This window comes from Python bivittatus, unplaced genomic scaffold (assembly GCF_059951505.1).
Source record: "Python bivittatus isolate LINGU-HERP-01145 unplaced genomic scaffold, Pbiv_v1 ctg000850_np1212, whole genome shotgun sequence".
Lineage (NCBI taxonomy): Eukaryota > Metazoa > Chordata > Lepidosauria > Squamata > Pythonidae > Python > Python bivittatus.
The window spans coordinates 58,304,746-58,328,618 of NW_028277112.1; the positions used below are offsets into that span (position 1 = coordinate 58,304,746).

General features: G+C 42.1%; 1 protein-coding gene and 1 long non-coding RNA gene across 3 annotated transcripts; one reads left to right on the forward strand and one right to left on the reverse strand.

Annotated features, from left to right (window-relative positions):
* Nucleotides 1–1,289: 1,289 nt before the first annotated feature.
* ALDOB (aldolase, fructose-bisphosphate B) lies at nucleotides 1,290–23,873 on the reverse strand. 2 transcript variants are annotated; one of them, XM_088130487.1, is made up of 9 exons: nucleotides 23,853–23,873; nucleotides 7,564–7,680; nucleotides 6,650–6,861; nucleotides 6,260–6,314; nucleotides 5,521–5,681; nucleotides 5,278–5,361; nucleotides 4,276–4,450; nucleotides 2,852–3,051; nucleotides 1,290–1,715 (listed from the first exon to the last, which is right to left on the reverse strand). In XM_088130487.1, the coding sequence occupies exons 2-9, from the start codon at nucleotides 7,673–7,675 to the stop codon at nucleotides 1,620–1,622; spliced, it is 1,095 nt and encodes a 364-aa protein (XP_087986613.1). In that variant the 5' UTR covers nucleotides 7,676–7,680; nucleotides 23,853–23,873; the 3' UTR covers nucleotides 1,290–1,619. The 2 variants fall into 2 exon arrangements, with proteins under 2 accessions (XP_087986613.1, XP_015742940.2); XM_015887454.3 differs by lacking the exon at nucleotides 23,853–23,873 and adding an exon at nucleotides 18,311–18,468.
* LOC112540233 (uncharacterized) lies at nucleotides 9,349–22,989 on the forward strand. The gene is made up of 4 exons (XR_003084292.2): nucleotides 9,349–9,475; nucleotides 12,544–12,616; nucleotides 14,651–14,805; nucleotides 22,754–22,989. It is a non-coding gene; the product is annotated as an uncharacterized LOC112540233 (long non-coding RNA).

Here is a 23,873-nt window from a genome sequence, read left to right on the forward strand (position 1 = left end):
ATGGAGAGAAAAACAGATTTGTTCCAAACCAAATAAATTATTATGCTCTAGTACAGAAACAAAATCTCTTTCCAAGTGAGTGTGACTCCAGATTGCTTCCTAGACACATCCATGCAGTTTGCTTGAAAAGAGTACAATAGTGGGGTGCTATTACTTTCTTCTAGGATGTTTTATTATTTTTTTTCCCTTTCTCCTTTTCCCTTCCCAGTCTACCCTTCAGCCCTGGGATTTCCTTCCCAAGTATTAACCAGGTCCTGCCACGCTTAGCATTTCTGAAATTGGAAAGCTGTGCTATCAAGCCATCTGTAAAATAGATACAGGGCAAAATTAGATATGTAGTGTTCATATGTACAATCTATTAACGTGCAGTGGTGAAACTCCTGTGTGCATCCATAGAATCGATTCAATAGGAATAGCTCACTCGGCTTTTATTAGCTTACGCCATGCAGGTCCAGTTTAAGGGGGAGGCAGGGGAGAGTGTATACAGCTGTATTGGATCACAGAAAAATGGAAGCTCCCTAAGAGCAGAAGCTGAAGAAGGCTGTGGTTAAGCAAGGGCATGAAAATTAAGACTATGTCTGGCTCCTCCCCCAAAGGATCTCATGTTGCCTTGGGCCAATAGGGTTTTTGAGCAGGCAGGTCCACCTATAAACTTATACAATCTGGTTTAGTCAACAGGTAGTTTGAGCCAATGGATCATTCATCTAAGCAGGATTTCCCTGTGTGATGCTTTTCTATGCAATGAGTGTCTTCTAAGTACTTTAAAAAATTGTTCAGGTTCTGGGCGTATTCTGTTTTAAAAACGTAAGATCTTTTTTTGCAGGAACCCATATGAAATGTTAATCTAGGGTTCTGAGGGAGACCTCCAAACCTGGCATTGCACCGGGCTCCCCGATTCCATAAACCAGCCGTAACACTACTATGCCTGCCATAGTAGTATCTGCCCGGCTGGTTCAGTCTGGCAGGGTTGGCGTGCTCCGGGTTCCATTGATTAAACAAAGCCACCTATTGGGACCCCAGAAGCACACCTTTGTGGCAGCGCCTGTCGTCTGGAGTGAAGTTCCCCCTGAGATGTGAAGAGCTTACTGGTATTTTGAAGGGCCCTGTATTTTGAAGAGCCCTGTTTTTTTTTAATCAACCCTTTATTTTATCAGCGTTTTTTCCTGTTTTTTTTAATCACATTCATCAAGCACTGATTATGTTAAGCCATCATATATGGTCAGTGGACTGCCACGCAGAAAGGCAAAAATGCAATGAGACCAGGAATGAACAACAGATATACACTTGGCCAAAGTTTCACAGGTGTTTAATCTTTTCAGAGTGATAAAACATTTGTTCAGAGTTTATAGACTGAAAAAGGCACTCCGTTTCCTCTTTCCTGACTGTTGTTTTCTGCAACACGGCCATTTTATTCACCCTTTCCCCCCCTGATAATAACAGTAACAGGACAGGGGCTGCAGGTAACTATAAAAAGACAGTGGTCGTAAAAAGAGCAACAGATGAAATTCTTAAAACCTGTCCAGTTCTTTATGAATGTATGCATGTGGTTAAATGATGTTTTCTCTTTCAGCCTTCTGCCAACTGTAACAAAGGGTGACTTGACTGCAGTGCTTTATGAACTAGTATGTGTAACTGGGACTAAAGAGTGACTGGGTGGCTGCTCCGCTGCTCTTTTCGGATGTGACATACTGGCCTTTGCAAGCTAAGCCATTAATCTGAAAAAGAAAAGGAAAAGGTACAGCTGGTTAGTGTTAAAAAAAAATTAAGAACAGAGAAAAATCAGTGAATCCAAGCAACACTTTATGTTTCCAAGTATGGTCTTACTTGTTACAGTATTTAATTATACTGAATAATTTCTACAAGAAATTAAGCTGCCAATTTGACTGATTGAAAAATACACCTGTACACAGGCTATATTTGTCAACTATGCTATAATATGTAATTATATATTTATACAATATAATTTTATATAATGTATATATTACAAATGAAAAGTAACATATATATTAAATTTGAAATATTTGTATATTATATATAATAGGTTGCTGCAATACAGTAGTGAATCATTGCTGGGTAAGAGCAGAAATGCAAGTGTTAGCTATAGAGTCAGTCAAGGTGAATTGTGAATGAGATATACTACAAGAGAATGGGAGCAAATCCTCACATCTGTGTAAATCCCACTCTAATGCTGCTTTCATAGAAGTATTATTATTACTCCCACCTTTTTTATACATAACTCAAGGTGGCAAACATACCTAATACTATTTTCCCCACAACAACAACCCTGTGAGGTGGGTTGGGCTGACAGAGAGGGACTGGCCCAAGGTCATCCAGCCAGCTTTCATGCCTAAGGTGGGACTAGAACTCATGGTCTCCTGGTTTCTAAGCCAGCACCTTAATCAAACTGGCTCTTTTATAATGCAGCTACTATGACTTGTTCACTAAAGTTGACATGGTGGGCTTAGATATCACCCTGAGCTAGGTTTAACTCAGGTTTACCTCATTTAAGTGGGGTTTACTCACTTAACTGCTCATTTAAATATGTGCATGATAAACTAGGACAGATGACCTTTTTCAGCCTTGGGCACACTTTTCAAACTATTATAATTATGGGCATGCTTTATCATTAGGCCCTCCAAAGGGTTTATCAGGTGGTATGGTGATATTAGCAGGTAAGCTGGATCATTAAAAAAAAAAAAAAAACAACTGAGGGAAGATGCACTGTGTGAAAACAAAATGCTAGAAATGGCTTGGTTGACAGTAAGGATATTTCAGTTTGAAACATATACCGATTCTTTTGCTCTTCCTTTTGCTTTGGTACCTTTGAGATTCTGGAGGACGCTGGGCTTACCTTTGCCCGTTTGATGAAGGCCTCTTGGGCAGCCTTCTTATTCTCCGGTTTGCCAGACCAGGCCGCTAGAGCCGATGCTTGCAGAGCTCGTCCATAGGAGAAGGTCAGCTTCCAGGGCTTAGGCAGTGGGCACTGATTGATAGCATTGAGGTTAATGGATGCCTCCTCTTCACTTTGGCCCCCAGAAAGGAAGCAGATTCCTGCAGTTCGAATCAGAGTGCAAGATACTGATGGCTCAAATTCCTAAGTGCTAAAGTAACCGTGCTGGATTAATCATGATGCTGTATATGTTGGCTAAACTAAGAATTCAAAACACATCCTGAAGAAGGTGACTGCCAGCTGCTTCCATATCCTTGCCATGAAAAATACATGGAATTAGACTTCACTCAAGGGCATCTTCACCTTTTTTTTTAAATGTGCCTCAAAGCATAAGCACCACTGAAACTGGAGCCGCCCCTGAGCTTAATTGTCTGACTCGCTGACACATAGGAGTAGCAAGGAAAAGTGATTTCTTATCAAAAATATGTTTATTCCCCTTTCAAGATAGAAGTTTCTCAAGGAAGCTTATAAATAAGAATTTGTACAAAAAAAATAAAAAAAATAAAAATACAGCCAATTCAAACTACAAACTATGCTGTAAACATTCCATTTCAGTAGAGGCCAAATTTAAACAAAACAAAACTCAGCAAGATTTAAAACTAGGGATGGTAAATTTTGGACCTACATCTTGCAGTCATTTAAAAGTGGACTGAAACTTTCAGGTTTACTCAAAAGTAATTATGAAGGAAGACAGGAACACCTTCTACCAAAGAGATTTAATAAAGATGTGGCTGCCACAAGAAAGACCGCACCTAGACCGACCTAGGTGACCCAAGAAGGGTCTTTGTCGCCCCAGTAGGCCAGTTTTGTACAATTGCAGGCAGTCCTTCAAATAACCTGATCCCAAGCCATGTAGCTCTTTAAAAATTAATTTAAAATGAATCTGGACTGTCTCTCTCATACACCAAGAGTAGGGGGTGAATTCCGGGTGAGCTACCCCATGGAAGACAGGAGATGGCAGCAGAAACAATCTAGTCACTCCCCAAAAGCAGAAGGCTTCTAGAACAGCAAGTTGGAGACTGCAGCCTTCCACCTTACAGGCTTAGCAGGCTGCTACAGCCTCTTCCTTCTAGATAAGCACACGACTGGCAAGTGTGAGTGCAAAAAGGCCAGGTGTGCCTAAATCAGTTCTCACCACGGATAGAATATTCGCATGAAAGCATCACATTTTTCCCTTCACAAATCTGCTGCTTGGCAGCAAGAAAGGTTGGATCAGAATGCCCAAATTCAGCTTTAAAATGTCCTTAATTTAGATAGAAAAACCAGAAATGAAATAATGACTGAGGGGACTTCAGGTGCTGAAATAACAGGGTCTGAAGAATTACCTGGAACAGCTGCGGGGACTGTCCGAAGGAGAGCTGTAACTGTTGCCATGGCCACGTCCTGTGGGGTGTATTTCTTGGGACAAGCCTGTCCAGCGGTCACCATGTTGGGCTTCAGCAGCGTTCCCTCCAAATAGACATGGTGGTCATTCAAGGCCTTATAAACAGCAGCCAGCACCTGGGATACAAGGAAAAGGGGTGGGGAAAATCTTTATAACATGCTTACAACCCCACTTCTTTTAGTGTGGCGGCTCCCAGATAAGTGTGCTTAAGGCTTCACCCTCAAACAAGATGGTCTGGCAACACGTAGAGGCTTAGCTTCCTTCAGTGTCTCCACGGCTACCCAATATGGCTGTCCTTCCTCAGTCTGGTACTTTCCTTCTGTGTTGGACTACAGTTCCTATCATTCATTAATGCTCACACTGGCTGCAATGATAGGAGTTGTAGGGCAACACATTGTTGTTGATTATACTTCGCTTATATACTGACATAATCAGGTCCTCTAGATGTTAACCTGTAACTCCCTTTAGCCTCAGCCATTATGGCCCAGGGCAAGAAATATGGGGAGGTGTGGTTCAGTAATATTCCCCATACTTGTTTTATATTTTAAACAAATGGAGAAAACCTGTTTATATTTACTCATTTCACTTCAAAAATCATTAGCCCAGCATTTCAAAACCGGCATATATTGTCATGTGTGATGTGCATTCTTGCCTAATTATTTCTAATAAAACTACAAGTCTGCAAAAACCTCTAATGGTATCCCATGTAACTGAGATGGCGTTCCTAATTTTTTTTAACGATGGTATAACTTAGGAGTAGAGTGAATATTATGAGAAAGACAAAACAGTTTGGACTTAAAAAAACCAAACCCTGAAGATTAGACATATATTTGAAGAGAGTGAGCGCTGCTCACCAGGGGATAAGACCATTGTACTCTTGGGGATTTAATTTTAGACCGAAAAGTGGGCCAGACTCTTTGTAATTATAACAACACCCCCTTACCTTTTCAGTCACATACTGACATTGCTGGAGGTCATGGTCCCCATCGGTTAGGATCTCAGGTTCCACAATAGGAACTAAGCCATGCTGGTGTTTAAACAGAGAGAGAATTTAATTGAAATTTAGATAGGCTGCACTTATGCTTAGCTAGCTTAAAACTAGTAAAAGACACTCACGGGCATGCTCATTAGCGCCCCTAGACAAGCTGTCCCAAGCATGCAAATACTTGTGGAGACTTTATTATACCTGTTGGCAGATACTAGCATAGCGTGCCAATGTGTTAGCGTTCTCCTGGATGGCGAGAGTAGAGGGAGTTGTGTCTGTAATTTTCAGCACAGCACGCCACTTGCCAAAATCTGCTCCATCTTTCTTATACTGGGCACAGCGCTCAGCGAGCCCATCCAGACCTGAAGGGAAATGCAGAAATTATCTTAGCAGCTGGATTTTCCCAATGCAGCAAACTCAGTCTGTGAGGTTAGTTTATGGCTCAGCGTGTCATGAAAATCCAGTATGTTGGTTTCATTGAAAAATTCTTGGTTGAGTCAACCATGGATAAGAGTGCCATGTAAACAAACTTCTAGAAGCTTAGGATACCAGGTAGAAAAGTTGAATTGTTTTGTAGTCTTGAGGAAGCTTCAGACAAGAATTTTGATTTTTTACATAAATCTTTATAAGTACTGCCCTTTGGGGCATGTGACAATGATTGCTTTTGCTACCGTAAGTAGGTAACTGTGTTCCTATTTGAACATAAATTCTATTTTTTTTGGATTCCTCATTTCTTGAGTTTTCAGGACTAAAATGCAATCCTGCCTTCCAAAGCCAGGGTTCCATTCCTCCCAATATTAATTTGTTCTTGCTTTCAATCCTTGTAGAAGTGTTTCCCTTCAACTCAAAAGAGTTGCATTCTTTTTTTCTTGTTCTTCTACCTTTTTATCTTAGGCGCTAGAATGTTTCTGAAAATTCTAAGATGTAAAAGAAAGCTTACCTTGAATGCTGGTTTCATTGTTAGTTCCTGCCAATGGAGCCACACCTTTATCCAGCTGTGGATAATTAACACAGCATTAAATGCAGTTATATCACAAAATGTAGTAAAGCCTGGATCATTTGAATGTGGGCAGTATCAATATATGTTGGAGTTATGAAATTGCCTTCACCCAGCAGATTTACTATATATAAACTATGTTCTCTGTGTAACTCAACCAAAAGGCACAAACAGCACCACCACCACCACCCCCGGCTTTACTTTGCACCATCCTTGCTTTCAGAGCGTTTGTGCGTCCTGCAATCAGTCCTACAATAGAAGCACAGATAAAAGCTGGGCACTTCTACTTTTCTGCAGCAACTAGCTCTGGGGAAGGATGTTGAAACTATTTACCTTGATTCCAACCACTATGCCCTTGTCCTTAATGACAGCTGGGAAGAGTTTTCCAGTGTTGTCCTTCTGATAGAGAGTCTCATGGAAGAAAATAATCCCCCCAATCTGTTGGTTGATGGAGCGGTCGGAAGAGAAGAGAATATCACGGAACTGACGGCGATTTTCTTCCGTATTCTCCACTTTGATGCGTTGCAGCCTGTTACCCATTGTTCCTATGGAGAGAGGAACCACTCAAAGTCAGGAACTCTGTTGGTGAAGTTTGCCTATAATCTGTCCTTTTATTTATATTGAGTTTTAAAAGCTCAACAAAAGAAGATTGTAGGGTGTGCATTCATGAATAACACTCAACGATTCATAAAATTCCATCACCTAAAGCATGCCAAGTAGTGGGTTATACTCCTTCAGATGACAGGTATAGAATTTAATCTTCAAATTCTACCTCATGTGAAAATATCCTTGCTGCTTATAAAAAATTGGCTAATCTTCTCTCTTGTATAGGGTTAGGTAAAGTTGGGTTTATACTAGCAGTCTTTGATTGGAAAATTCACATTTCCTGTCCTTTGTCTGCAGTCTGAAGGTGTGCAGACTAGGAAAAGCTGTATCGTGGGACTGGAACAGAATGTAAAATTCATTTCTGAATGTCTTCCCTTGGCTTCTCTAAGGCAAGGCTCCTCAACCTCAGCAACCTTAAGATGGGTGGACTTCAACTCCCAGAATTCTCCAGCCAGCCATGCTTAAAGTTGCTGAGGTTGAAGAACCCTGCTCCAAGGCACCTCTGAAAATGAGCCTCATTTATCTTGTCATCGGAGCACCTTATTGTTTAATCATTCAGTGCTGAAATAAATCTGTTAAACCTTTTCCAACCTGGAAGTCTCCAGAGAAAAGGACGAAAATGATTGTTTGATAAAACTTACCTACAGATTCATCTGCAGCTAGGATCCCTTTGCCGGTAGCTACAATCCGCTGAGCTGTGTCAGAGAGTGCCTTTTTCTGCTCTGGAGAGAGCGTTGGAAACTGGTGGGTCATGGTGGCTGGAAGTAAAAGACCATTTCAAACTTTAAGATAAATTTATTTGGATGTTTAAATCATCTTATGATTTATTTTGTATTATAGCAACAGTAGCATCATTATAATGGCGTAAGACATTTGTGGATTTAAATGTAACAGGAAGAGGACACATTCTAACCCACGCTGTGGTTTTCAACCATTCTATATCAGTAATAGCGCGCGCACACACACACACACACACATGCAAACAAATATATGTCTCAACAAATAGTGGATTAAAAAAATGAACTACAGCGTCAGAGGGCCCAGGACCCGTTTCAGTTGGGATTCAGACTGGAACCTGGTACAAAGATGTCATTGGTCATCTGGTGCAGCAGTTTTCAATATTATTGGCCATGGTGTCCTTCTGGACCACTTTTGGGAATGAAGAGTAGAGGGCACTGTATTGTGGTGATTTTTCTCCTTCTTTGTAACTGGTCCCAGTCAGTGTTGGTGGGGGAAGAGTTTGAACCTGAGCCCCCTGATATGTGGGGTGCCACAGGGCTTGACACTCTCCCTCTCCTGTTTAATATCTGGGTGAGGTGACCTGTCATTCTGAGGTCAGGAATCACCGCTAAGCTGATGATATATCTAAGCCCAGGCTGACCACGTGATGTGGTCAAGGTCTTGTCTCAGGGTTTGGAGGCTGTGGGGGTCTGGATAGTGAGGAAAAGACTCAGACTCAACCCTAGCACCCTGCCCAAGTGGCTGTAGGTAGTTGGACCAACTGAAACTGGAGACTTCCCATTTTTAGTCCTGAATGCGGTTTCATTCCCCTATTCAGGACTGGCGCAGAACTTGGGAGTTTTCCTGGGCTCACAGCTCCTGCTCAAGAGGCAGGTGACAGTTTTGGCCAAGAAGGCCAAGCAATTCAATCTTATTTTAACACTACACATGTGGTAATATGTACACTTAGAACAAACTGGGTAGCTATGGATAGAGGTTCAGGGCAAATAAGTGGTTAATGACCCATGGGGAGAAGTGGTAAAAAAAAACTCAAGAGGATATCTGCGACTATGCAATTTAAGCCCTGCCCCTTAGTATATACATGCAACACTGAGCACATACAAAAAGGGTGAGTCTTGGTGTGGTTGGGACCACCAACTTCACCTTTTTGACCCTCCGCCCTGGATGCTGCTGCTGCCCTAAACTCCCAGGAGTAGCTTGACAGCAAGCTGGGACTGTCTTCAGTCTAGTCAAAGCCCTGAGAACCAGGAGCAGAAAATCACTGCCTGACATAAAACTGCTGTAGCAAAAGCAAACTCCCAAACCTCCCCACCCAAAAAGGATAGAAAAACTTCCCTTGGAGCTGGAGAGCTGTGAAGAGAAGAGGAAACTAACAAAAACACTGTCTGTTTTATCCCTGTTTCCTATGGCTGAGAGGCAGTGGCACTCCAGCCCTTTCCCTTAGTGGCACCTACAGCCCAAAAACCAGGTGAAGGAATGAGGCAAGAGTTCCCACCAAAGGAGAAAGGGAACTGCAACATCTCAACCCAAAAAGGGAAGAATAATCAGCAGCACTCTCAACTAAGCCACAGCTGAGCTGGAGATAAAGCAGCTTAATTTTCCAACACTGCTGACATCATGGAAAAACAGCTGCTTAACAAGTGGCTTGGCATCCTCATGTGGACGTGCCCTCAGTGTGTATTATTGCTTAACACACACAAGACCTTCGGAATCTGGATCAATATCTACATAGTCCTACATTCTTGAGGCAAGAGGCATTGATGTGTGCAGAAATTGGCCAACACTATAGCCTTCCTTCCAACCATCTCTAATGTAAGTAATATGTGGCTCCCTGTTAATTTTAAGAGTGGGGGGTGGGGAGCTTATAGGATTATTTTCTTCTAATAAAATGCCTACATAAAATAAATACATTCCTTTTAAAAAAAAGAAAAAAGAAAAAGAAAGGTATTTATCAGAGAACCCACATTTTCAACTTTTTTTAGACCCTGGGCAACAAGAACAACAAATGGGGCAACTGTTTTCTGTGTCTGCTAAGATTAGTGATTAAGACATTTGCTTTTAGAGCAAATGACAAGGACCATTTCTGTAATTCAGATCAAATTAACATCTGGCTTGAAAAAAAAATGATACTATGCTCTAAGTATCATGCAGATGCCATATTTTAATGAACAACCATATCTGGTTCTTGCCAATATGGTGTATATAGCAATAATTGCACTTTTGTCAATGGATGCCAAAGTCAAAGCAAAACTAAAATTATAGGCAAGACAAATAAAATTACAGGCAAGACAAGTAAATCCAGCCAAGGTCAACGTAAGAGAGACTGAGTAGTCATGTAAACAGCAGTACTCCCTGTATGCCTCTACCTCTGGGAGCAGTATAATTTTTAAAAAGGCAAGCAAATCCTCAGTGTAGATGTCCCAAGTGTTGGATTAGGCTCCCCTCTTGCCAATAGCTGGCCTGGGGTAATTAGAGCTGTAGCACAACATATTATAGGAGGGTGCCAGGCAAGATCTGATGATGTCTTTCTGGAGTTTCCAAATGTCTCACAAGACCCAAGTTCCACTGTTGCAAGGCTAATACGTACTTCTTTGGTTCCAAGACACTGCTTTTTTGCAGTGTTAATTGTAATTGTTAGAGAAGCATATTATCAAAAACAAAGAAACAGGTTAATTGGCACACTCAAGACAAAATCTTTTGGAGCCTTTCTGTTATAAAATCATGTGCAATTCCATAGGCAATTTATTGGATGTTGTTTCTTTTAATGTTAGCAAAGGTGCTTTTCATAATCAAAAAACAATTGGTGTATTCAATCTATTCTTTCTTTTTCCTCTAAAGTTAGATGTCTGTGCTTGTGCGCGCATGTGCACATGCGTTTGGTCTCCTGCCTGGAATCAGAAACTTAATTTGGATTGGAATCCAAACTTAAGTCGGATTGGAATCTGGATAATGCTGTTTTTCTCGCTATTTCTATTGCAATGTTGGCTTTAAAACAAACAAGCCAGCCTAAAAGCAGCTTCTGAACTTGCAGGCAGAAGAATGGTGGTAAGGAAGAGGAAGGCTGACCCTTTCTCCTCTATTTCCTTCTGCCTGTCACTTCAGGGGTAAAATGTATTCTTTTTGAAGGAACATTTGATTATTTTCATCACCGCTTTCAATTAATGTCTTTGTGCATTTTATCTTGGAAGTTGCTGGGAACATCCACAGGGGGTCAAAAAAGTCAGGGTGGTGGCCACTACTGTGTGATCAAAGCCCTGTCCCTTTCTTGTATGGTCATGGACCCCATCTTGACTTATTTGAGGGTTGAGGACACCCCTGGAAGCTGCCTTGAGAAGGTCTTAAAAGCAGCCTAAAAATATTTCATTAAGGAAACGAATTATCCTTGTGACGAGAAAAGCAATATAGGTGCAGGCAGGCAGATTGCCAGAAGCAGATAGCAGAGTGGCTCTCCCACTTTCCTTGACTGAAGTTTGCCGTTGTAGAAGCTGCTTTCTGTAGAAATGCAAGACACAGGAAAAACGGCAGGGAATATGTACTTTGTTGTTCAGACACTGGCCATCAAAACTCTATCAAGCTATGTCCAGTAAGGTTCTCTTCTACCACAGAGAATCAGATTGCTGGTTTCCAAATAACAATGCGATCTTCTATCAGCACACTCCGTGTTCATTGTTAACAAGCCCTTAGCCTAATCAACCTCATTGCTCTGCTTCCTCAGTGTTTGCTAGCGTGCATATCAGGGATTGTTGTAGAAGGAAAGCCATGTTAGTCTATGGTACTCAAAAAAAACAGGAAGAGTCTGGATTCATAAAATGTATACAGGTAGCCCTTGACTTATGACCATTTGTTCAGCAACCCTTCAAAGTTACAACAGTGCTGAACAAAGGGACTTACAACCAGTCTCTGAAGTTACAGCCATTGCAGCACCCTCTGTGGTCATGTGATTGTGATCTGGGTGCTTGGCAACCTGTTTGCACTTACAACTGGTTGCCAAGCACCCCGTTATTATGTGATCGCCATTTGTAACCTTCTCTGTGGCTTCCTCAGAAAGTCAATGGGGAAGCCGGCAGAGAAGGTTGTAAGTCGCTGGGGTAAGTCTCCCCCACCTGTCGCACCCTCTCTAGTCCTCTGTGCTCATGCTCCACCATCCACTTGCACACCCCTGCGCACACTTCCCAACCCATGCTGCACCCCTGCATGCCCTTCCCAACCCACAAAGTGCCTCTTGTGCACCCGTGCGCCCTCCCCAACCTGTGCGGCACCTCTCACATACCCCTATGCGCCTTCCCTGACCTGTTCAGCACCTCTTGCGCATCCCTACACACCCTTCCTGATCCACGCTGCACCCCCATGCACTCTTCCCGACCAAGCAATGCCTCTCATGCACGCCTTGCACCCTCCCCGCACCCCCTCACTCCCTCCCCCACCTGGCAGCAGTACTTACCTGCCTGCTGGCCTGGCATTTGCAACTTCCTGCTGGCTTACTACTGACTTTGGTTATGGGAAGCCAGCAGGAAGTTGCTTCACCTAATGACCATGGGATTCAGTTAACAACGACAATCAGGATTGCAGGGATTGGTGTCGTTAAGTGATGTGATCGTGCTTTATGACCGGATCACTTGGTGACAGAAATTCCGGTTCCAATTGTCGTTGTAAGTCAAGGACTACCTGTACAGTAGGTTGGAAAAGGTCCTACCAGACTCCTCCTGAATTTTTGCCTTTCTGGAAGATAGCTTTTAATTCTTTCCTTGGTGTTCATATGCACCTCAGAGATTTTCAGGCATGTAAATGTAGGAATAATTTCTATGGCTCATGTGGTAAAGAAAGCAGGCATGCTGTTAGCTAATCATTAAAGCAGGCTGTGAATTTTCCTTCTGTTCCAGAATCTGCTAAGAGAAGAGCTAAGATGGTTACATTATCTGGCACTGGCCACTGGGAATGATATTCAAGACTGTAGTAATTATTTTTTTCTTTCTCTTGGATTATGGCTCTACTCTGTGTGTGTGTGTGTGTGTAAAACACTAGCACTTTTTATTGAATGTTAATTCCTGGAGTGACAGAGCATGCAAAACCACTGGAAACCACAAAATACAATTCTAAAAAGGTGTGTAAACAAAATTGTACAAAGTTTGTCCATCTCACAAAAATGTATGCCTGCCTAAATAAGGAAGGTTTATCTCTGAACATCTTTGATATGAAAAATACACTAAAATGCATCTTTTAAAATAATCTTTAAACTATTTTAACCATTAAGCTTAATTGTTTTTAATATTAGTGGGCTTGGCTTTGGTTTGGGGTTTTATTGCAAACTGCTGAGAGATCTTTATAGCTGGCAATAGAATAAGTAACCGCCTGGAGCCATTTGAAATTGGCAGGATATAAATGCTGCAATAACTCACATGTGAGAGATTGGCAGCTATATAAATTGAATAACTAAATGAATAAATAAATAAGTGTGAAAAAGAAAATACGTGTTTCCACTTGCAAAGGTATGTGAAGCCCATTGGAGACTTACCCTACCTATCTCCCTTTGTTTCTCACCACCCATCAGTAGTTTTTGGCAGCATGAAATTGGATAGTACTGGAAACAATTAAAAAAGGGAGTTCAGAGTTATATTGCATGACTTACTCTAGCACATCTGGGTGATACCACATTGCAGAAAGCAACAATAAAGAAAAGTTTCTATCGTTTCTAAAAGTACAGGTCATAATAAAATAAGAGGCTTTGGTTTCTAGGAAAAGTTGTCCATCCCCCCAAGCTTTTAAGGGTAGCAATAAGGGAGGGAGTAACTAGGTGCCAATTAAGCCCATTTTGTAAAAAATAAATTGTATTTCCTAAGCCTAAAAGTTTCAAAATAGGAAAAGGGTGTTGCAGTGCCACAGAAAGTATGGTGGCATTTAAGATACATCAGGGGCATTGAAAGTAAACAAGGCCGTTTGCCTAATCAAGTTCTTGGCAGTGAGACAACAGGACCTGGGCAGGAATTGTCAACAGTGCTAGAACATAAGCCTTTTTTCTATCTTTCCTTAGAGCTACAGAAGAAGAGAGAGGAAAAAAGAAAATGCCCAGTAGTAACAGCACAAAGGTTGCCTTCTGTTAATGTTACAACAGAGGGTAGACTAAAGGGCAAGAACTGAGGTCATAAGAGGGTTGGCACGTTGTGCTTTCCAGCCATGGTTTCTGACCTGGACTGCAGTGTGTGTATTTTGGGGGAAGGGGGGTAGATGTGCAATTTGCAAAGCCTCCTATGAATCTTTTAGGGCATGTGTCCTACTGATAAAAGTATTTCTGTTCCTAAGACAATTAATGTTTAGTTTTGCTAAGTCTAAAGCATGGTTGCATGGAGAAGAATAATTAACCACTGATTTAATGCATACAGCCATTACATAGATTAGAATCATTGCCCTTTTCACTTGCTAGACACCAAAGGTATGGACTTTAGTAGCAGTCTAAGTAGGTTTAATAATATAGTGCTACCCAGACTAACGGTAAAGATTTGCTACACTGGTTAAAAAGAATTTTGGATTAGAATTTTTCTATAGTGCTTTTATATAAAACTTCTTTAATTATACCTTACAGGATTATTGTGATGGTGAAAGACAGGAAAAAGGAGTGCTATTTATGATGGCTCACTGAGGTCCTGAATGAAAGGCAGAATACAAATTTAATAAATAAAACAATCGTCTATAGTGCAGTTAAATGAGAGCCAGTTTGGTGTAGTGGTTAAGGCACCAGTCTAGAAACCAGGAGGCCATAAGTTCTAGTCCCGCCTTAGACACAAAGCCAGCTGGGTGACCTTGGGCCAGTCCCTCTCTCTCAGCCCTAGGAAGGAGGCAATGGCAAACCACTTCTGAAAACCCTTGCCAAGAAAACGGCAGGGACTAGTCCAGGCAGTCGCCAGGAGTACAAAACTGACTCCAAGGTACACGCACACACAAAGTGCAGCCAAGCATTAAAATAGTCATAGGTGCATTTGTGTATTTTTGCAGACCTGCAAGAGTGAAAAGATGAAAGTTGCCTCTTGCACAGCCTTCAAGCAAGCAGAAAGCTCAAAAACATCAAGAAGAGATGGGGGGAAAGGGAAAGAACAGAAAGCTGTGGTCAAGAGACATACATTTCTTCAGAAGTAAGGCAACTTCAAAAGGTTGGTTATCATAACTTGCTCTGTTGATTTTAGTGGGTTCATTATTTCAAGCATGCAGACATCTGGATTCAGTCCGCTAAAAGGAGACTCCATCAGTTCACAGCTCCCCAGAAAGTGAATCATGGAATGTAATGGGGGATGGGTGTGTATGAGTGTCCAAATGTCACACTACAGCTATAACTCTCTTGGGTTATCCCACCAATTTATGCATCTTTTTCTTATAATACAGGAACAGTAATATACACAGTATTTGGAAATAAATGACTGAATAGTTCCACAGTCTTCCGATCGGTAGCACTAGGAGCTCTCAAAATGTTATTTATTTATTTATCGGGGGGGGGGGGGAATTCCAAATACTAAAGTTTATCTGAAAGAAAAGAATTATAATAAGTGTTTGACTGCATAGTGGAAAAGAACATGCAGAACAGAAGTCTCTGTCTCTCTGTGTGTTTGTGTAGGAGAACTGGCCAACACTGCTTTGAGGGAGAAAAAAAAAACTAGCCATGATATGTCTGCATGGTTATGGATCTTTTACAAAAAAAAGCCCTATAGTATAAGGTGCCTAAGGAGCTCTTTCCACTTAACAGTAGTCAATTCTAGGGTTCCAGAGGCTCTTTGGTACAAGTATCGCCAGCACTTTCCAAAAGACTTTCCCAGACTATAAATGAATGAAAGAATCAATGCAATTGAAACCCAACATTCCAGTTCTGCATTCATCTGTACTATTTATCCTTTGAACCCCAACTTCCATGCAGCTCAGCAACAAATAGACCTTAGTTTTTTCCTTCAGCCACTTGCATAAATGCAGCAACCAGGAGATTCAGAACAGTACTATAAAAAGATTTTTTTGTAAACTCCATATGTGCACTCATAAGGAATCTGTGCAGCAGGAGAAATGACGATCTGCCCTTTGTTATGAAAGGTACAATCTGGCCCAGATGTTTTGTCCTTCTAATGCTATCACAATTTTGACTTAGGGGGGCTCCTAAAAGTTTAGAATTATATTTTCCATGGGGGAAAAAACCCACATGTGTATAAAATGAAACAGCAAGGGAATGACTTCAGAATGTTTAAAATGGAGAAAGAGTCTCAGAAACTTCTAGAGTCTTATTTTGGGATATTCAACAGCAGCGGATCCCAAACGATATCTATTTTAAGATCCCTTGTTGTCAGGACCTCTTAAAAAAAAAATCAGAGAAACATGCCATTTCTTGCAGTTGAGGCCCACTAGCTGTGAAAAAAAAAATTAAAATTGATGACACCTAGAAATAGAATAAGCCATCCTCACCAAACATAATTTGAATACTTAAGAAAAACAGATTGTTATCTAACTCTGAACCGCATCCCCTCTGAAGTTAAGGTTGATGCCTCTCCTGTCCTGCTATGAGCTTTTTCAAAGGTACCCGTAACACCAGCTGTATTATCAAGTTATCAAGACTACTTTAACAAAATAAGCAAAGAGATTTGTGCATTCACTATTCATAGTTAGTACATAGACTTTTTAAAAAGTCAATTCACATACAGAAACATCATGCCATTTAAAAGTGTGAGTCATAATAAGAAAATATGCCCTTTCTGAATGGCCCTTCTGTCAACAGTCATCCTTCCTCAGTGAGAGCAATCTCAGTTGGAATAATGAACGTAAAGGAAATAATAGAAGATGTCAACTGCTTTAAAATTTGATGAGTTGTGCAGTTTAATCATGTTCAATCATGGCTTAGACAGAGGGCTGTTTTAATAGATAGGAAAGGTGGCTTATCTTAGAAGTCTCCTCAGGTTCTTCATGGAAGAATAACTGCCAGGCCCCCTCCAAAGTGTGCTTTGGTATTTGCACATATCAAATGGATCAATATTTCCTTCCCAGCTATTAAAGTTACTCAGTATTTGTGTAATGGATAAGTAGTAGTGGAGAAAAAGATGGCATCATATGAGCAATGAGGGAAAAAAAGCTGAGATGAAGAAGCATTCTCCTCCTCATCTCCTAAAACCTTTGAAAGACCACATCCCTGTTGAACACCTTTGGGAGCAAAGTGGTCCTGATACAGCCATGGGAGGCCTATATGTGATCCTTATCCAGCTAAAGATGACTATTTGACCTCCTTTTTATTGCCTTCCTGGCATTTCAAAACACTGGGTCTGGCAGACAGTAAGACCTAAGAACTTTATATATGTACAAAAGAAGATAATAGGATTTTCTTATCTGATAACAAAATCAGATTTCCCAATAGATTTTTGCAGTCCTTGACTTAACAGGGCAGGTTTTGTTGCCTCAGTGAATGTTTGTCTGGAATCTTGGTGAACATTGCAAACGTTTTAGGCTATATCTTACATGTTCTTGAAACCTATCCTACCACCACCTTGCTTGGAGCACAGATGGGTAATATGTGGTCCTCCAAATATTGTCAAACTCCAATTCTCATAAGTCGAAGACAGTATGGTCGTAGGAAAGATTAATGGGAATTGTAGTCCAACAATACCTGAAGGGCAACATAGCACTCACTTTTGGATTAAATGTATACTTACTGGGAATATGAACAATTCCATCAGTTTGCCTTTGGGTAAATGGCTTTTTTGGGACTGGCTATCATTACTTATAGCAACCACTTTGCCAATACTGTATCCAACCTCCCTCATGGTATCCATTTTGGAAGAGTGCTCACAACATGCTATAAATCAAATAAATAAATAATTTCTCAAAATTCCAAGTGTGTCATCATCTCATGAAGCTTGCTTATCATTACAATACAGGACCAGTCACTCCCACTCCTGTTGCTCTATAGCTAATAGTACAGATGCTGGGAATTGTAATTCAGCAATATCTGGAGAGCCACAGGTTGGTCCCTCCAATTTAATAATAGTGAGTTATTAAGTACACCCTAGCACTCTGCCCCCCCAACTCCAAAGGAGCTGCTTGGAAATGTGATCGCCCATCTCCCATCCTGTTCATTTTTACCCGGGGACCCGAAGATCTAGGCTGCTTCTAGTAGGACTAACTTCTTGCATAATTGAAGTGGACACTCGAATCTCGTTAATGATATTGGGGGATCCGGGGCTGCATCCTTATTTTGGGCAGGGAGACATTTCATTAATTGCTTTAGACCAGTGAACCTCTTTGAGAAAGGTGCCTCTACATCGGAGACGAAGATGCTCAGAGAAAAACAGGTCAGCCGCAAGCAGATGAGACGGATTCTAAAGGGCGAATCCGTAACTTGAGTAGGGAGAAGAAAATCCTCTGCATTTGTGTAACGAGTGAAAACGCTTGCATTTGAAGCCCTGCTCTCTTGTCACGGACGCCGCTTTCTGAGGGACCGATACACGATTTGGAAAGGGGCTGAGCGGTCGTTGAACTGACTCCCAGCTTTCCCGGTCAATGGGCGAAGCTATAAGGAGCAGTCCTTCAGGAAGGACTAGAGGCTCTGTTTCAAGTCGAGGAGGGTTTATTTTCTCACGCCCTTCCTCTCTTCCCTACCCTCCGAAGAACCTTCCCATACACATTTGCACGTACCGTTTCAGTGGGTCGTCTCCGCCTCTCCCAGAAGCTCCCAAGGACGGATGAGGGGGCTACAGCCAACCGGGTCGCCCTCTGCCACGCGGAGACCTCTTATATCTTTCACGCAATGCTACTAGTTAACACTTCACCTATTTCCTTTCCCTCTTCCTCCGCTTCAAGCTGATTGGCAGATGGAGCGCCTCAGCAGCTCTGATTGGCTGCGAAGGGTGAGAGGGTTTGTCCAATAAGAAGGGGATGTGTGTGTTTGCTCGCCTGTCTGCTTCCCCCTCTCTCCCAATAGTATTTAGGTGCGCAAACAACTTTCCTGTGTACTCAAGTGTAATACATTTTGCAACGCCTGCCTGTGACGAAAGAATCAAGGTTTTGCAAAAGGAGGATAGCCAGAAAGTTCTCCCCGTGAACGTGCCTTCCATATGAAAGGCTGCCCCTGCCAACTTCAGCGTACTGTCTGGTAGGCAGGGGCTTGAAAGGTCCCGCCAAAGCTACTACTGTACGTGGCCAGAGTGGCGAACAGGCGCGGATGTTACCCGATCACGATTTTCCCCGCCGCTGTGCTAAGCTGCGTTCGGTGCTTATCTGAGTGATATTCATTTGTTCTCAATGCGCATCTATGCATAGAAAGCAGCGCGTGTAAATGTTGTAAAAGTGTAAAGGTTATGCAAATGCAATGCCAAGGGTTGTGGTCATTTGGGCTTGGAAAATTCCTCACGAATGGCAACGCAGAAGTGGCCACCCTCAGCACCAAGTGGAAGTGACCACTCAAAAGGAGACCCCACTGAATTCAGTAGGAGTTTACTCCCAGGGAGGATTGCAATCCCGGAGTGTGTATGTGTGCGCCTTCGGGTCAGTGTTGACTCCTGGCAACTGCCTGGACAAGGCCCTGCACTTTTCTTGGCAAGATTTCAGAAGTGGCTTGCCCTTGCCGCCTTCTTCCCAGGGCTGAGGGAGGGACTGGCCCAAGGTCACCCAGCTGGCTTCATGCCTAAGGCGGGACTAAAAGTCTCCTGGTTTCTCCTGGTGCCTTAACCACTATGCTAAACTGGCTCTCCTAGTCCCTGAGGATCACCTCCTTAAAATCTGTGACAAGAATTCATAGGTAGACTCTGTAGACTGGCCTGTGAAGTTGCAACTTCGACAGCTCAAACTCAGTTTAACTCACCAGGTTGGGAATCAGTATCAGAGGATATAGAGGCTTGAGGATTCATTTAATGATGAAAAGCCTTTAGAAATAAAGGCAGCAACACTTGCAACAAAATTCTTTTACTGGGCTCAGATGCCATGCACCTTCCATTGTAGAGCAGGACATGAATTCAGGTACTGTGAAAAAACTTGGGGTTCTTTGGGATTATTTTACACACTGGTTTATTGTTAATGGCTGGGTTCACACATCACCTGAATCATAATGTTGTTCAATAAACTAGTGTGTAAGATAATCCCAATAACCCCAAGCTTCTTCACAATACCTGAATTCATATCCTGCTCTACAATGGTTGGGGAGATGTGAGAAATCAGAGCTCTTCTTCCCTTGCAGAAACTGCAGCACAAACAGGCCTCAACCACCATTTGTTTTTCTGCCATGACTTCCTAACATTGCCTTCCCCTCACTCCCAGCCCATGCCCCAGGAGCTTCAAGTGATCTCTCTAGCTCCTCTTGGTCACTTTAGGCCACTGCAGGCCTGCCCTCTCTGCTCCACGACCATTTTGGCTTGGGCTGTAGGAGAAAGCGGACGGACAGCTAGTTTGTGCAGGGGCTCTGCCTGGATAATGCTTGGCTGGCACTTTCCATAATGTTTGTCAGATCTCACGCAGGTCCCAGATAATCGTGGGTTTAGTGCCCCTTTGAAAGAGCACGAGCACTGTGCTTGCACAGAAGGTGCATTACAGTTTGCAGAACCATCTTTTTTGCTGTTTTTACTACTTTACCATTTCTGAGGAGTGATGAGCAGCACTATAACTGTCTCCCCGACTAGTCCACTCTCCTGGCCTGTAGGTGAAGTTGGTGTAGCTGTTTGTGCAATGCACCATGCTAACATGTTGCCTTAGGTGAGGGGGAACACCATTTCACCTCTTCCTTTCCAGCTTTGGCAGCAATAGGCCCCATGGGGATGACGGTTGTTGTTATGGGCAGGCCAATCACAGTAGCGTGATTCTACAAGTTTGCTCTAACGTGCATGTTTTCCATGGTGGCCTACCGGCTACTTCTAGGTAGTGCAGGTAATGAAGTCCCAGCAGGGCTCCTAAGTCACTTGCTATCAGCACAGATGGAGCTCACTTGCCAGACACACCCCTCTGTGTCTTTCACCTGTCTGCTGGGTTCTAATGTGAGTTTGTCACTATTTTGTAAAAGTGTTAGGCCCATGTTCAGGAATAGCCCAACTGACAGGTTACAGAAGAGGAGTGGCTGCATGGAGTAGGAATATTGGTAGACCTCACTCTCATTTTACTCTGTAACCCTCCTTCATATCTGTTATCTGTCAGGTGAGCCTGACTGACAAGTAACAGGTATGGTGACTGCTTGTACGGAACACGTGGAGAGCACCTCCCCGCTTCTTCCCATTAGTTAGGCAATTTGATAGGTGACTAAACCTGCCATTCTAATAATCCATCTGAACTCACCCCACCCTATGCTAAGGATTGGTGGTTGTTAATCCCCTTGGAGGAGAGCTGGGTAGGAGGGGGAACCAAGCCAGGGAAATCCACCACTCCCTTTCCTTAATTGGGCCCATAATAAGTACGTAAACACCAGTTGGCATTTTCATTACTGTGGTAGAGCTGGAATTGACAATGGGGACAACAGAGTTTATGCCAGCATGCTTTTCTGTTAGTTAGGAACTCAGTGATAGCACTTTGACTATAAGAAAGTGCTCTCACCCATTCTGGTTGCAAGCCATGGTTTACCATGCTATGAGCAGAGTGCTGCTAGCCAATGGTAGTTTATTTGATAAGCAGTGGTTGAGTGTGAACCCGCTTAGTGTTTGCTATCTGGCCTCATTTGTGAGAAAAATGAGCATTCTAGGAAGTCAGTAGGAAATTCAGATGTGGTTTTATAAGCTATGTTTTGCTAATTTGTGTAGTTTGAGTGGAAGAATTTGGAGGGTTTCCCTCATTCAGGAAAGTATGTTTGTTTATGCAGTTAAGGCTGTGTTAAAGAGTGTTATTCCTAGAGCAGACTTCAGATATACAGCCTTAAGACATAACATTGTTCATTCCACATAGTCTCCATAATGATTGCCCGTTTTTCCTTCAGATCGGCTTATCTCAATGACACTCTGCTCATGCTAAGAGTCATTTAAAATATTGCCAACCCTGTTGTGGCTTTGGATGATCCCATGTGCATATCTGATCGCAGACTAACAAAGGGAGGCTACACTGTGTCCTGGGGAAAATGCAATTCCCATGCAGTACAGAGAAGTTTTTTTGAATGAATCCACTACATTCACTGCAGGAAGGATAGCTGGCGGTTGGTTCTGCAAACCTTCCCTGGGGTCCACCTGATTAGTTACCCTGAAAGTTGAAAGCCCAAGAATTTTGTTAAACCAGCATTGTCTCATCTCAGTTATACTGCAATCTCTTGGTGGCCTTGATCATTAGACTGATCTTTTTCTGAGAGACGCAATGTTTGCTAAGCCACTGACATTCTCTCTCCACACAGTTCAAAAGGCAAACAAGCAGGAACTTTAGCCACCAGACACATTAAGAGAATCTGCAGTTTTTGTCAGTAAGATGCCTTCATTAAACCTAGCTGTTGCCACAAGATTTCCCTCTCTCTACTACAAGGTGCACAATATAGAACATTCCCCTCTTGATTTGATCCACACCCCCTCTATTTTATATGTTAAGATTCCAGTTTTAGTTCAATTTGGCATTTGTCTGTTTTATGTGTCCAAAGGCCTGCTGTTGTGTCTTCTATAGACTAGACCAGGGATTCTCAACTTTTTTTTTGCTCACGGCCCCCTTCTGAGCCTCATTTACCTCTATGACCCCTTAGTTGCTGATGGCTGGATCTTCTGCACTGTTTATTAATTTAAACTGCATCATATAGAGACAGTGGCCACATAGAAATGTAGCATGGCCCCCTGGGGGAACATATGGCCCATGCTGAGAACCACTGGTCTAGACTGTCTGTCCTGCCTATGCACGATTATGATTTCCTAGGACCAGGAATCTAGAAAGTGCTATTCCCATTCTTGTCCTTAGTTTGATTTAAGGTCAAAAAGGATCTGGAAAAAATGGAAATATTTTTTCTTTATTGAGAATCTAGGGCAGATGGCATATGTATTTCATAAAGGGTCTCTTAGCATTCTAAGTTTTCCAGAGTTGGTGCACTAGGAAATGGGACTTTTTTCATTCTTGAGAACTGATCTACTACAATCCAGGAAAGATGAGAAATCATAGTGAGAATTTGTACAGAGAAAAGAAAAAAACGTTTTCTTTCAGGTCTCTCTCACGCAGGCTCTCTCAGCTGCGTGCATCTCAAGCAGTGGTTTGAGCTACCGTATTGCTCTTTGGAACATCGATATTCTGGATTGCTGGTGAGACAGACAATTTCTCATTGATGGAAACTTTTACATAAGATCACCTCTCAGCTCCTGGACTCAACTCATCCTCTTCCCTCCTATCCATACAGATTCAGCCCAAGACTGTCTGGCCAATATGCTACTATTCAGTTTTTATTCACATTTTTTATTCACAGTTTATTATTAAAACAGTTTTTTCCCTCCAAACTGTGTTCTGTGGAATCCTAGGTTTTGTGAGAACTTGATGGGGTTCTATGAGAGACTAAGGGGGGAAAATCATCCAAGCACAGCCAATACTCTATCACTAGAGGTTTGGCTGTTGACCGGGGATTCTGGGATAGATAAACAGACAGACTAAATGGCTCAAAGTTTCAAACAACTTTGGGGGAATTGAGTAAAAAGAGTAGTGCATGGAAGTTTTTTGTCATTTTTATGTCATTTCTGTTAGTTTTTTTTTTTTTTTTTTTTTAGTTCTGGTTGCTTTTATTACTTTTTTCTGTTTTAACTGTAAGCTGCCCAGAATCATGTATATGAGATGGGGAGCCTATAAATTTACTAAATAAATAAAGTGCCCTCATCTGTTCAGTATAAATGCTTATGAAAACTTATGATCATAAGGGAGAGCAGTCTGCTAGGACAAAGGGTCCATTATGTAGCACAACTCAGGTAACAATAGGTAAGGCTCTATGTGTGGGGAGGGTGATATGCTACTCTAAGTGGTAGAACATGGCATACCCAAAATATTCTTAATTTGGTGTATTTAGTTTAGTAAAGTATCCTTCTCCCTTAGAGTTTTGCACCATTTTTGCAATCACAATAATTTTGAAAACATTATCATCTGTTTCCAACCATGATGATGCTAACATTTTTGTAGTGACAGCACCATACAAGCCCCATTCTTTTGTACTTGTGTTGCAAGGCACTTTTCATCATTTGCACCCCCCAATACCTATGTCTAAAAATGAGTTTGAATCAAATAGTTGTAAAGAACAGATACACTCGTTAAAAAAATGACTTACAGCTGTGTTTTTTGAGCTGTT

Coding starts and splice junctions, on each gene's coding strand:
- ALDOB (XM_088130487.1), bottom strand. CDS start 7,675: ATGACCCACCAGTTTCCAACGCTCTCTCCAGAGCAGAAAAAGGCACTC. Junction 6,862..7,563: donor AGCTGCAGATGAATCTGTAG/GTAAGTTTTATC, acceptor CTCTCTCCATAG/GAACAATGGGTAACAGGCTG. Junction 5,682..6,259: donor CAATGAAACCAGCATTCAAG/GTAAGCTTTCTT, acceptor ATTTCCCTTCAG/GTCTGGATGGGCTCGCTGAG.